The sequence below is a fragment of the Pseudophryne corroboree genome, chromosome 2 (genome assembly GCF_028390025.1).
Source record: "Pseudophryne corroboree isolate aPseCor3 chromosome 2, aPseCor3.hap2, whole genome shotgun sequence".
Taxonomy (NCBI): Eukaryota; Metazoa; Chordata; class Amphibia; order Anura; family Myobatrachidae; genus Pseudophryne; species Pseudophryne corroboree.
In genome coordinates this window covers 937,673,574-937,687,602 of record NC_086445.1, presented here as the reverse complement: position 1 = coordinate 937,687,602, position 14,029 = coordinate 937,673,574, and the positions used below count along the sequence as shown (strand labels likewise).

The following is a 14,029-nucleotide window of genomic DNA, read 5'->3' as shown; positions in this document are numbered from 1 at the left end:
ATACTTTTATGATACAGCTATAATATATGAATTTTTTATTAGTGTTCCAGCTATTGGTTTTATATATGTTAGCTGAGTGTTGTGCAGTTCTCCATTACTCTACAGATTATTACAGCAGATACTGATAGCCACAGAATCTAGATACACAACATAAGTCTATCTCTCTTGAGCTTTTAACCTCATAGGCTTTGCCCCAAGCCCTGCCATAACGGAGTCTTATCTCTGCTGTGACGGATGGAGGTGGCACTTTGATATAGATAGTATATTATGAAGCATGTTATTGTAGTGTCAGGACTGCTCAGCTGGTGCTAAATAGATTTTATACATTACAATAGTGCTTTTATTACTGATAGGTTACTGTGTAGCTAGAAATATCAATAATTTGCCATGACATTATAAAGTGGCTTTCAGCAAAACTATAAAGTTAGCATTGTATGTATGTATTTTTGAGAATAGTTGTATTTGAGTGACAAACAGTAATTTGATGGTTGTTGTTACACTGTGGGTTTTCGGTTTCTCGCAATACTGGTTCTCATTTAGAGATGGTATAAAACGTACAGTAAGTTGCTTGTTTTCCCCCCATAATTTGCAGTTTTTGCGAGCTGCGTCTTTGGCTAAGGCAAATAGCCCTTATTTTGCACTTACGACTCCCTGCAACCAGTGGGCTGGGAGGAGGGTGGATGGGGCATATAGATACAGCTGAAGTACAGTAAGGGTGTCTTCATGCGAAATGCACCCAGATCCCACTGAAGGGAAGGAGGATTCAAAGTTGTAGAGGTGTGGCCAGCCATTTGAGGGGGTGTGGCAGAAAGCATTGCAATGCCTGCCATATTATGCAGAGAGTATGGCATTGACTGCTCATCACCAAAAGTGTCTGATGACATAACATTGACTGGTGATGAAAAAAAAATCAAACAAACCATTTAGCATGGCCTAAATTTTTTGTCATGTATTGCCAGTTTTATGCTAAAAACTGATCAATTAAAGATGTATGTTAAAAAAATATGCAGCAGATCATAAAGATTATCAGTACAGTAATAATGCAATCTAGGCCTTACATATTCAGGCGTGGATGGAGGTGCGGCACATAGCACAATGTACCGATGTTTAGTACTTTGTGCATGTGCAGGACCCATACTGTGCATGTTCAGTACGGGCCTGCAACATCGGCAGCAGATCAGTGATTGACAGTTTGCTGCAGTTTGGGGGCGTGTTTCCTCTGCTTTGGGGTATTAATGAGGCCAGGATCTCTGTTGGAAGACTCAGATGTCCTGTCCTCTTTGGATCTGCGGCAGCCGGATATCCGATGGGTCACGTAGCTGGGCGATAGTGTTGCAGGTGTTCCAGTGCTGCATCCTAGGAAGCAGCACAGAGCACTAATGCAAGCAGGAAGCATCTACTTATATTAGACTCCTCTTGCTGCATTGACATATTAGTGCTTCCATGTAAGCAGCAGCGATAGCACCTCCAACCACGTCTGAATCAGGCCCTCAGTGCGGCCTTGGTAGGTGACAGTCATGAGTAGAGCTTGTAGTGGAGAGGTTTCACTATAAAAAAAAACATAAAAAAGTGTTAAATGAAAGTAATAAATTATTATAAATACATACCCTCCAACATTTTACACATAAAAATCGGTACAAATCCGAAAAAAGGAGGCGTGGCCACACCCCTTTTCCTATACTTTCAATGGAAGTTAGGATAGCCAAAAATCGGTACAGACCATAAAAAAAAGGTACTGTACCTGCCAAAAGGTACAGTTGGAGGCATGGCCGGACTGGCCATCTGGCACATGCCAGAAGGGGCGATAAGTAGGTGGGCCGAATCGGTCACTCAGAGAGCTGGGAAGGCCGCGTGCAGCGCAGCCTCCGGCTCTCTGGTTCCATGGTCTCCATGGAAATGGGGGGGTGCCGCGAGTCCACGCCCCCGGACTCGCGGTGCAACCCCAGCAACCGTCACCATGGTAATGGGGGGGCATGCCACGAGTCCCATACGTCGTGCGGCATGACCCCTGTGATGTGTGCGCGCCCCCTCTTCAGCGCGCGCGTTCATGACTGCCGGGGCTGAATTAAGGCCCAAGTCCGTCGCTGGTTGGAGGGTATGTAAATAAACAGTTGGAGATTTAACTGTGGTAGATATAAATGCTTAGAATCATTTGGCTTCCAACAGTTTAATGTTGATCATTCAGGTCTTTTTCTCCATTAGATGAAAATAGAAGATGCATGATTTTGATAGTGAGATGTTTATCTAATCTTTGTCTTGTATTACAGAAACATGACGGTCATTTCACTGTCATCCAGTTGGTGGGAATGCTGCGAGGAATTGCATCAGGGATGAGATACCTCTCTGACATGGGATACGTACACCGTGACCTGGCAGCCAGGAACATCCTCGTCAACAGCAATCTGGTCTGCAAAGTGTCCGATTTTGGCCTTTCGCGAGTGCTAGAAGATGATCCTGAAGCTGCTTACACCACCACAGTATGTATACACTAACCTGTCATTCTGTCATTAGAGGCTTTGTTTACAGTATACAGTAAGAAAATTGGACCTTTCAAAAAATGTTTTGGAATGTATAAAAAGTAACCAGGTGGTTTGCACCGAGCACTCTGGCATGGGTTCACTACGGCTGGCCGGCGGTCGGGCTCCCGGCGACCAGCATACCGGCGCCGGGAGCCCGACCGCCGGCTTACCGACAGGGGGGCGAGCGCAAATGAGCCCCTTGTGGGCTCGCTGCGCTCGCCACGCTACGGGCACGGTGGCGCGCTACGCGCGCCACACTATTTTATTCTCCCTCTATGGGGGTCGTGGACCCCCACGAGGGAAAATAAGTGTCGGTATGCCGGCTGTCGGGCTCCCGGCGCCGGTATACTGAGCGCCGGGAGCCCGACCGCCGGCATACAGAAGACCACCCCTCTGGCATAAAGTGCTTATTTGATACACAAGAGACTCTGATATCTACTTTACATGTAGCAGTTCCATTTACCAAATATAGAAGGTGTGTTCTCTTTGTGGATGAGGTTGACCCCAGTAGTGGGAGTGTCTTGGTAAGGTCATGGTCAAAGCTGAATTATCGTGATTTTTTTTTCTTTTTTTAATGGACATTAGGGGTACTTTTTATTATTATTATTATTATTATTATTATTATCCTTTATTTATATGGCGCCAGAAGGGTTCCGCAGCGCCCAATTACAGAGTACATAAACAAATAATCAAAACAGGAAAACTTACAGTTGACGACAATATAGGACAAGTACAGGGTAACTAAACAGAGCTACATCAGCAGATGACACTGGAATAAGTATTGGGGTGGCAGAAGACTGCTGGAGTTGGTGCAGTTGAAGATTATTAAAGTAAGAAAAAGGATATGCACATGAGGGCCCTGCTCATGAGAGCTTACAATCTAAAGGGGAATGTTTACAGCAGTGTTTCCCAGTCTCAGTATCCAATTCATACGAACAGTGCAGGTTTTAAGTATATCCATTCTTGAGCACAGATCCTTAAAACCAGGACTTCTAGTGTGCCTTGAGGACTGAGGTTGGGAAACACTGGTGTACAGAATATCATTACATTGCAAAGCATTTTTATTTATATGCAAATATCTGGAATAAGTATATACATATGAAGCAGCTTTTATTGCAACATGAAGCTTCAAATGATTGGCAATTATTATGTAACAAATCCACATATTTTTCATGGGAAACAATGGTTTTGACAATTTGTGACATTTTGTGAAACATCAGATGGTTAAATGGGTTGCAGTTATGTGAACGGCAGTCAGGAGACCCCCGGTCACACCACCTCCCCCTACATCCCGCCCCCTCTCTATCCCAATGGTCGGCATGCTGACCAACAGGGGCTATTCTCACTCGTGGGTGTCCACGACACCCATAGAGTGAGAATAGAACCTGTGGCGAGCACAGCTCGCCACCGAGCCCCCAGCGTGGTGAGCGCATCAAGCCCGCAAGGGACTTCCTGCACTCGCCACCCTGCCGGCATTCTGCGTCTGGGATCCCGGCGTCAGTATGCTGACCGCCAGGATTCCACGCACCGGTAACGTGTTGCACACCCGGTTAAATGTTAGAAGGTGCTATAATGTACTGTCTATTGGAGCAATCTACATTTCCTTGGCCATATTATGTTACATAATTTACATCTTAAGAACAAAATGGGGGTTCTTAAGAACACAATGATTTTTCAGATGCTGTCACGTTCTCTCAGCGGAGGCCAGAACAGTAACATTTTCTATATTCAACAAAAAGCAGAGACTGCCTTTATTACAGAAGCAATATTGTTTCTATATTCAACAAATAGTGGAGTTTATCCCTATTAAAGAAGCAAATAAAGCTTTCTATATTCAACAAACAGTGGAGGCTGTCTATATTACAAGATAAATAAAGCTTTCTATATTCAACAAACAGTGGAGGCTGTCTATATTACAAGATAAATAAAGCTTTCTATACTCAATATGCCTTTGTCACCAGTTTACAGTTCGGATAAAAAGTTTTAACATTATTCCTCCCACAATTCTATGTGTGTAATTTTATTATTATTTAATAAGGCGTTTTTTAGCATTAGTTACGGTAAGTTGATTCCGGTACAAAAGGCCAATATGTATTTTATTTCTTACTAAAATAATTTCTATTATTTATTTCTATTAATTCACGATGTTCTTTTAAAACGTCTACGAGTAGGAGTAGAGGAAAATGTCACTTGCACAATTACATTTGTAAAGCTTCAGCTATTCTTAACAAAAAAAAAATCTAATAGAAATAAGATTCTACTGAATAAAATAGAATGGAATACAGTAGAAGAAAGACAAAGTACTGTTCCTTAAAATCCTTAGAATTGTCCAATGGATGGTTATGGAATGTTGATGTATTCCTTTGTGAATTTTCTTGGGTACAGAAACAACTTAGTTTTAATAAATATAATCATTTGTATCCTATTTGTACAATCACAATTGAGATCCTAAATAGGCTGGGCCTCAGTTTTACACACGGACATAACCAAGTTCTTAATTAAATGAAAGCTATAAAGAATGCACCGTAAAGTTATAGTATCGCCACAGAATATTTCAAAATCATGATCAAACCAATTACAAGGCTTCATTGAGGTATTTTTCTACAAGGAGTTTCTGATTGGTTGCTGGGGTTTGTAATGAATCCTGATACCATGTTTAGACATGATATCAGGGTTCATTACCAACCCCAGCAACCAATCAGAAACTCCTTGTCTTAGTTGCATATGACAAACAAAAGCCTACACACATGTTGGGGCTTAGATGAAATGGTGCAGTGTAAATGATCCTTTTTCACTACCATAATGACCTCACACCTACCTTTTGTCAGTCTAACCTTTCTTTTCTGAAAACACAGCAGTGGCATTTTACGATTTGGTGCGTTTCTGGTGTATTCTGTGCAGGCCAGGGTTGCAGAATGGGGTGGATAAGGGGTGTTGCATCATGGTGGATTTGAGGCATCAGCAGTACGGCAATATTGTCTTTTGCAGAGCCTGAAAACATATTGGTTTTCTACCATCTCTAGAGAGCTGCAGGTCATTTTATTTATGGCAAAAGAATTGTTGGTGGACTTAGGTTAAATACAGTGTAAATGTATGTGACTGACAAGACAACGGACCTGCTGTATGGTCAGTGTGTCTTTACTGCATGCAAACTCGCACATAATTTAACAAACAACATGGCCGTCTTGAGGTTTCTGGGGCAAAGGCTGGTTGGCACAAAGGTCACTTCCGCAAACCATGTACGTATCTACATCATTTTGTATTACAAACTGTGCTGTGTGATGGGTACCAGCTCACTAAAAGTCAGTGTTTTTATGCAATTACAAGATATAATTTTCACTGGGTGAAATCTTACGATGATCTGGCGTTAGTGGAAATTGGGCATAGTTGGAATACTCTGGGATGATATTTTGACTTTTGCAGAGACTTTTGCCCTTCAGTCATAGAAATAACTACTATATGTATCTGCAAAATGTCAAATGAACAATGAAACTGCAAAATGTATATTACTCTATATATGCAGAGTGGGCCTAATGTAGAGCTGGACATTATATTTTGAGGTGTAAGTCAATATAAATATACACATTTCTGTACTGCACATGTTATCTAACATGAACCTGTATCTAGATTTGAGCATATCTCGAACTTGCATCAACGGGATAAGGCTTGGCGTACAGATACATAGTGGAGATGATAATGATGATGATGACACCAGCAGCACTGTATAGCTGTGGCTCTCCAGCTGTTGTGAAACTACAAATCCCAGCATGCCCTGCCACAGTTATAGCCTACCATAACAGCAAAGCTGTGGCAGAGCATGCGGGGAATTGTAGTTTAACAACAGCTGTAGAGCTACGGGTTGGCCAGGCTTGGTCTAGCTGCTTGTGATTGGCTGACAGTACTTCAATACATGAAAGAAGATCCCCACTTGACTGCTAAAGTGCATTTATTATTAACATTTTCAAGACACAATCTCTTCTCTTGTGCTCTCTTGACGGGTGTGGTATGTTAGGTAGATTAGACTTAGGTCGACAGTGTCTAGGTCGACCACTATTAGTCGACAGTAAGTAGGTCGACATGGTTTCTAGGTCGACAGGGACTGTAGGTCGACATGAGAAAAGGTCATGAGTTTTTTACTTTTTTTTTGTGTCGTTTTCTCTGTACAGTAACCGGGAACCCCAATTAGTGCACCGTGTCCCCTCGCATGGCGAGCGAACTTCGGGCAAGGTGCCTAGGTCCGCTACCACTGCGCTTGGCACAGGTTACCATTCCCAATTGTAGTCCACGTGGATCGTAAAGTATGAAAATGTTAAAAAAATGATTTTTTTTTTTAAAAACTCATATTGACCTATTGTCATGTCGACCTAGAGTCCCTTTCTAACTAGAAACCATGTCGACCTACTTACTGTCGACCAATAGTGGTCGACCTAGACAGTGTCGACCTACTTACTGTCGACCTAAAGACTGACCTACTTACTGTCGACCTAAAGAGTGGATCCCTTTCTTGACATATATGCGAGTCAGCATATATCTACAAGTCTGAAGAATGTATGACAATTGTTTTACACATACTGTACATTCAGAATGCATCAACCCCTAAATTACGCAACAACATAAGCTCTAAAATGGCTGCAACTGTGCTAGAACACTGCCTGTACGCCCATATTTTCCAGTTTCTTACTTGTCCGCGGTGCCCTTGACTCAGATGCTACACTGGTACATGCATAATGAAGTTTACAGTGCTCTAATCTGGTCTAGTGAGACCAAGCCAAGCACTTGCAGCCTTCTTGCTATTGATTATGTTAGCGGAAATGATGTGGCGCACTGCCATGTTTATAAGATCTGCACTGTTTAAACAACCTCATAAATTAACTTATTCAGCTGTTTATTCATTTTCACTTTTAATTATTGCCACTGATTTATTCATTAGACAGCTCACCCAGACTCTTTCATTCACGCATTCGCTGCTTGGATCAAATACAATCCCATTATGAGAAAACTAGGGACTGCGGAACTAGATTGAATTGTTGTAAAAACATTTTTTTATTCACTGAAGATATAAATACTATGGCTTGTCATTTTACTTATTGTTTTGTTCTACAGTCTCTTTTAAAAATATATTCTAGTTTCTGGTGCAGTTATCACAACAACTAATGTAATGTGCAGAGTTACTGTGTTGGTGATGAGGTTGCGTTCAGCTATAAGCAGCACGGATGGTGTAATGGTTAGCATTACTGCCTCACAGCACTGAGGTCATGGGTTAAATTCTCACCATGGCCCCAATGGTGTGGAGTTTGTATAGTCTCCCCTTTACTGCATCTCTGTATGAACACCATTGGAACACATTCCAGGTGCAACGCTGATGCGTGTGCATATAAAAAACATTGCACCACTGCGCCCAGCTTCACTGCTGCATCCAACTCAGAATCAGGGCCATTATGAATACAGATTTAAAGGAAACATTGGGGATGCTTGTTGCAACAAATTGATGTTTGCTTCCATTTCCTATACCAGAAAAATGAATTAGAATCGGATTGGTCACTGTACACAAAGCAGCTTCTCACTTTTTCATAAATGTCCCCAATTGTCATTCTTGCAGTAATGTACTAAAATGTAACAAGCATACTGGTTATCGTGGTGGCTGGTGCCCTTTTGTAAAAAAAAAACGTGTCCGCAAATGTCCGAAGCAGCTATGTATTTGTTTGAAAGGACACCAGATGACACACAGGCCCTATACATACAATACAATTACAGTAAAACTCTCTTGGCATGATCCAGGGCTGATCGCTGCTACAACAGTGATTGCACCCTGAAGCCCTTTCTGTTGTGCGCATACGCAGCGGCCGCACTGCGCGTGCACACCATCTCACTGGTGTGATCGCTTCTGCCTGATTGACAGGCAGAGGCGGTCACGGGGCAGAAGTGGGCGTACCAACGACGTTAGAACACCATCGGGGTGGGGTGGGACTGGACAACGCAAATGTGTACAGACCCTTACTAGGGCGAGCCACGGCTGCTGCGCAAACATCACACGCAGGCACTCCGTCCCCAAAAAGCTAGGCTGCGCAGGCAGGGAGCTACTCGGCGGGTGCGAAAGCATTGCCACTGTGCAATGCTTTCACACCAGTGATGGGGTGGGTGGGGGGGTAGGGTTACACATGCGGGGTGGACTAGCCCTGTGCTGGGCGTCCACCCGCATGTCAGAGAATCTGACCGTAGATGTGCTCATTTTAGCACATCTACGTTCAGCTCTGAATTACCCCCTGTGTGCCTTGATAAATTGTGCTGCTGTTTCAAATAGATTGTGAATCTTCCTCCACAGACAGGTCCCACATTCCTATTCCCATTCCCATCCATTTCATTCCCAGATCCACATTCCCATTCTTCCATGGTAGCAGTGGTGCAGAAAGGAGGGGGAAGTGGGTACTCTTGACCTGTGCCCAGGCCTGGGTCCCACTACCCGCCCCCCTCCCTTGAGGTGGGGGAGAGAGAGAACTGACTGCTGCTTCAGGCAGCCGCAGAACACCTCCTTGCAATGGCCACGCCCCCTCCGAGTACCTGCGCCCAGCACAGCTATCGGCACCCCTTACGGTAGCTAAAAAAACAAACAAAATGGTGCTAATGCTAAATAGTGTATCACCGATATGATAGAAAGTAAAGGTATATATTCGGACTCCTACCCAATATTTAGTCTACATAAACTGGTAGACAAAAGCGCATGTGGAGTCAGGGTGCTAGTACTGTACGTTCAAACGTCTATTCCCACAGTCAAGTTCAGTCACCAGAACATAGTGGATCCTCATAGTAAACCTCCTCATAGTAAAATCCTCAAAAGAGAAGGGAAACTTCCAACAGCGTAGCACTGCTTTTCCTTAAAAAGCAAGTTCAAGCTAGGAACTCCTATCAAGCAAGGTACAGGTGGGCAAAAGCCATTCAGGGTTCAAACATTCTCATCCTAACCAATGCGTTTTGATACCCATAGGTACCTTTTTCCGGATATATCTATTTTATCCACTACGTTTGGACCCTGCCTGGCTTTTGCCCACCTGTATCTGCGGCCGCCTGGTTTGGTTATCTGCGCATTGCCTTTATGTCTACCTGGTTGTGTAGGAGTCCATGATTTTGTTCTTCCTTATTTGAACTTGTTGTTTATTAAATAAGACTACATATTGGGTCGGAGTCCTAATATATATATTTTTTTATGAGCTGCTGTGTAAGAATGAGAATGTGGATGCAATAGCTGTCCGCGGAGGAAGATTCAGTCCATCTGAAACAGCAACACAATTTATCTTCTTGAGGGACGGAAAGTTTTATTGTAATTGTGTTGCATTTATAGCTCTTGTGTACCCTTTGGTATATTTTGAAATTGTACTGTCATTTTTTGAGTGTGCGTGACACTACCTTACTCACGGGCTGTACAGGCTGTTTTTCCGCACTCGATCTTATCGTTATTTATTTGGGGTTCTATTCCTGGTGGTATATAAATACTTATAGAAATGCTTCTCTTGCAAAACACAATGATATCTGCTATACAGTAAGTACCAATGGACTGGTGGGGCCTGGAAAAGATTCATGAGAAATTATTTCATTTGGGAAATTATCAAAGAGAACTTACCTACTGTAAGTAACATGCAATCCTCATGCATCTAATCCGGCTGATCTATATTAGTAGCCGTCATAATGTAGCAACAGATAACCTGAAATGTGACTTGCAGAGTACAGGCATATCATAATTATAATTATAATCCTACATTGATGCAATTATATTTATTAATATTAACATCATTGCATCAGACATCAGTATCTAGATGTGTTTTCCTCTGAATAATTTGAATGTGTGATTTTATTAGTCAAGATAACATCACAGAGCTTGAACATGTAGACAGGAATTGAAACGCCACCAAATTGAACAGACTATTCCTGTGAAATGATTAATGAGCAATAAGGTGTTGGAGAAAAGACTGGCAGTGATGTAGCTTGGCAATGAATGGTAGATCGAGGACTGGAAATAAACAAATTTAAGTTCTTTAAAAGGAATATTTAATTTTAGTTACTTAGGAGAGATGTATCAGTGCTTGGTTGGTACTTTATCTCTTTCCACTTTATCTCTCTCCAAGCTTTGACAAATAATCACCATAGTATAGTAAGATAAAGAGGGCGTTTACAAAGTGCACTACATTTGAGCAGGGCTGTTTCTAAACAATTTGTCTCCCAGCGCGAGCAGTAAAACAATGCGCCTTCCCCTGTAGACATTCCAAAATGCACCCCTATAGACATAGAAAAAAAACTATTTTGTGTGTCGGTGAGGGGGCATGGCCTCGCAGGAAAAGACTACCGTACGCCCCAGTTTTTTGTGACCCTGCAACAACAGGCCATCGGCCAACACAGGGGGAAAAAAAACATTCCACAATATAAAGCCCCACACAATAATGCCCTTTGCACCATATTATGCCCCCTGCACCATATCATGCCATACGCCTCAATACCCGTGACCTACAGTAAAGCTTCTAAGTACTTTTAAATTACCTGCTCGTTGCCAGGGGTTCCATGTGCAGGGTGTCATGGTCGTTGCCAGGGGTTTAATGCACTAGGTGTCATGCTTGTTGCCAGGGGTTTCATGTGCTGGGTGTCATGCTCGTTGCCAGGGGGTTCATGTGCTGCGTGTCATGCTTGTTGCCAGGGGTTTCATGCACTAGGTGTCATGCTTGTTGCCAGGGGTTTCATGTGCTGGGTGTCATGCTCGTTGCCAGGGGTTTCATGCGCTGGGTGTCATGCTTGTTGCCAGAGGTTTCATATGCTGTGTGTCATGCTCGTTACCAGGGGTTTCATGCTATGGGTGTTATGCTTGTTGCCAGGGGTGTCTAATACTCATTGCCAGGGGTTCCATGCTTGTTGCCATGGGTGCATGCTCTGGCTCTGGGTATCATGCTCATTCCCAGCAGTGTGTAATGCTTGTTGCCAAGGGTAATGCTCATTGCCAGGGGTAATGCTCTTTGCCAGGAGTGAGTACTTTCTGGCGTTAGCCCGCCAGGACTGCTATCAGGCTCCCCCTCCTTCCGCCCATAGTACTCCGCTTGGGGGGGCAGAGTTTTGTGAAATGATGCAGTTGCGTTGTGACGGCACAACGCAACTGGGTCATTCCACAAAACTCCGACTATGGGAGGGAGGAAAGGGAGCAGGATAGGAGCCAGCAAGTGCTGCAGCAGGCGCCCCGTGCAATCACGCAGCTCGCTCGCCACTAGAAACAGCACTGCATTTGAGTCATGCAATACCTTGGTTTTACACCAGTGTTGCCAGATGGCCGACCAGCTCATTTAAAGGAACATGTTTGCTCACCAAACCCTGTAGATGCCTCTGGAAACTGTTGAGAGAGCACTGTACACAAGCCACAATATAGTGCAACCTCCTATCAATTTAGCACCTCCACTTTTAATAAAATAAAGATTTCCCTTTTTTCTCCTAAAATCATTCTTGCTTTAGCCTCATTTCTGACTTCAATTAATAAGAGTGAGATGACTTATTGACTTTGTACCTTTATTACTCCTACTAAAAGTATAGGATGAGGCTCGCAGAGATCAAACTCTGAGCTTCTTAAAATTTACATCATTTTGCAGAAACATTCAATGTGATGGTATTTGGCTACTGGTGTCAGTGAAGTCTTTCGGCACAGTCCCTGGCATCAGCATGCCCACAACTCGAGACTTAAACTTTTCTGATCAGAATATATATATATATATTATCCAAATATCTATACCAGTGTTTGATATGTGGAATAAACCATGTATCGTCCCAAAACCTTTTAATTGTCAAAGACAGGGGGTGTCGGATAAGGGCAGAGATACGCCCTGCTACGACACGTCTATGTGCACTTCACTTTCTACAATAGTTTAGTTGTATGACTGCATAATGGTCCAATGCGGTGATCTTGTAGTATTGTTGTCATTAAATACAATTCTGCATTTGCTACCCACAACCTCATGGCACCTAGAGTGCTGCAAGTGAGTCTGAGGAGAAAGTGGTGGTCTCTTTTTCTTTGGGACAGAGAGATAGAGGTGTATTCTCTACCCCAGACTGACAGGCCATTAGGAGCAATCAGTGACTACTATCTGTTGAAAACCAGAAAGAAAGAAAAAGCGCAGTGAAGCAAGTGATAGAGTAAGGCCATCTTGGCACAGCAGGATTATGTATTGGGGATGAGAAATTCATATAGCTTCCAAGGGGGGTGACTGAGCACGGGTTCACTACGGCTGACCGTCGGCAAACAGAAGACCACCCACTGAGCACATACAAGTTCCCAGTTTACCTGGATGCCTAAAAGGCTTTTTATCCCTACAAAACTGCCGGATGGTAGATTCAGAGAGAATCCAAGGATGCACATTGGGGGTAATTCTGAGTTGATCGCAGCAGCAAGTTTGTTAGCAATTGGGCAAAACCATGTGCACTGCAGGGGGGGCAGATATAACATGTGTAGAGAGCAGAGGCAGATTTAGACCTCATGGGGCCCTAAGCAAGATACCAATTTAGGTCCCCCCTCCCTCAACCAATAAATAGCACTATATTTTCATTCCTGATTTCTGCCTCTTACATTGGGGTAAATTTACTAAGATTCGTGTTTTCCCGTTTGAGGTCAAAGTTCAATCACGAATGACATCGAAAGTGTAAATATGCAACTTTTTGAATTGATTACGACTAATTTACTAAGCTGCCGTATTCTGCATTTTCGGGTTTTCCGATGTCGATGTCATTCGTTTTTTTAGGCAGTGTTTTACGTGAGTGACTTGTAAAACACTGCCGACTTTAATACAATGAATCTCGGCCGGATCTGAGAGATCCGTGCTGGGCTTCATTGTGCACTTTGTTTAAAAAAAAAATAAAGTTTAAATGTAAAAAAAAATTTGCGTGGGGTCCCCCCTCCTAAGGCAAACCAGCCTCGGGCTCTTTGAGCCGGTCCTGGTTGCAGAAATATGGGGGAAAAATGGACAGGGGTTCCCCCATATTTAAGCAACCAGCATTGGGCTCTGCGCCTGGTCATGGTTCCAAAAATACGGGGGACAAAAAGAGTAGGGGTCCCCCGTATTTTTGAAACCAGCACCGGGCTCCACTAGCTGGACAGATAATGCCACAGCCGGGGTCACTTTTATACAGTGCCTTGCGGCCGTGGCATCAAATATCCAACTAGTCACCCCTGGCCGGGGTACCCTGGGGGAGTGGGGACCCCTTCAATCAAGGGGTCCCCCCCCCCCCAGCCACCCAAGGGCCAGGGGTGAAGCCCGAGGCTGTCCCCCCCATCCAATGGGCTGCGGATGGGGGGCTGATAGCCTTTGTGATAAGTGTTTGATATTGTTTTTAGTAGCAGTACTACAAGGCCCAGCAAGCCTCCCCCGCAAGCTGGTACTTGGAGAACCACAAGTACCAGCATGCGGCGGAAAAATGGGCCCGCTGGTACCTGTAGTACTACTACTAAAAAAATACCACAATAAAGACATTACACAAACACCTTGACAGTATAA

General features: G+C 43.6%; 1 protein-coding gene across 3 annotated transcripts in view; it reads left to right on the top strand.

Annotated features, from left to right (window-relative positions):
- LOC135050113 (ephrin type-A receptor 6) overlaps window positions 1–14,029 on the top strand; it is a 1,497,116-nt gene that overhangs the window by 1,419,000 nt on the left and 64,087 nt on the right. For all 3 annotated transcript variants that reach the window (XM_063956287.1, XM_063956286.1, XM_063956285.1), the window contains one exon: window positions 2,268–2,477. In XM_063956287.1, coding sequence (XP_063812357.1) covers window positions 2,268–2,477 — 210 coding nt within the window. The remainder of the gene's footprint in view (window positions 1–2,267; window positions 2,478–14,029) is intronic.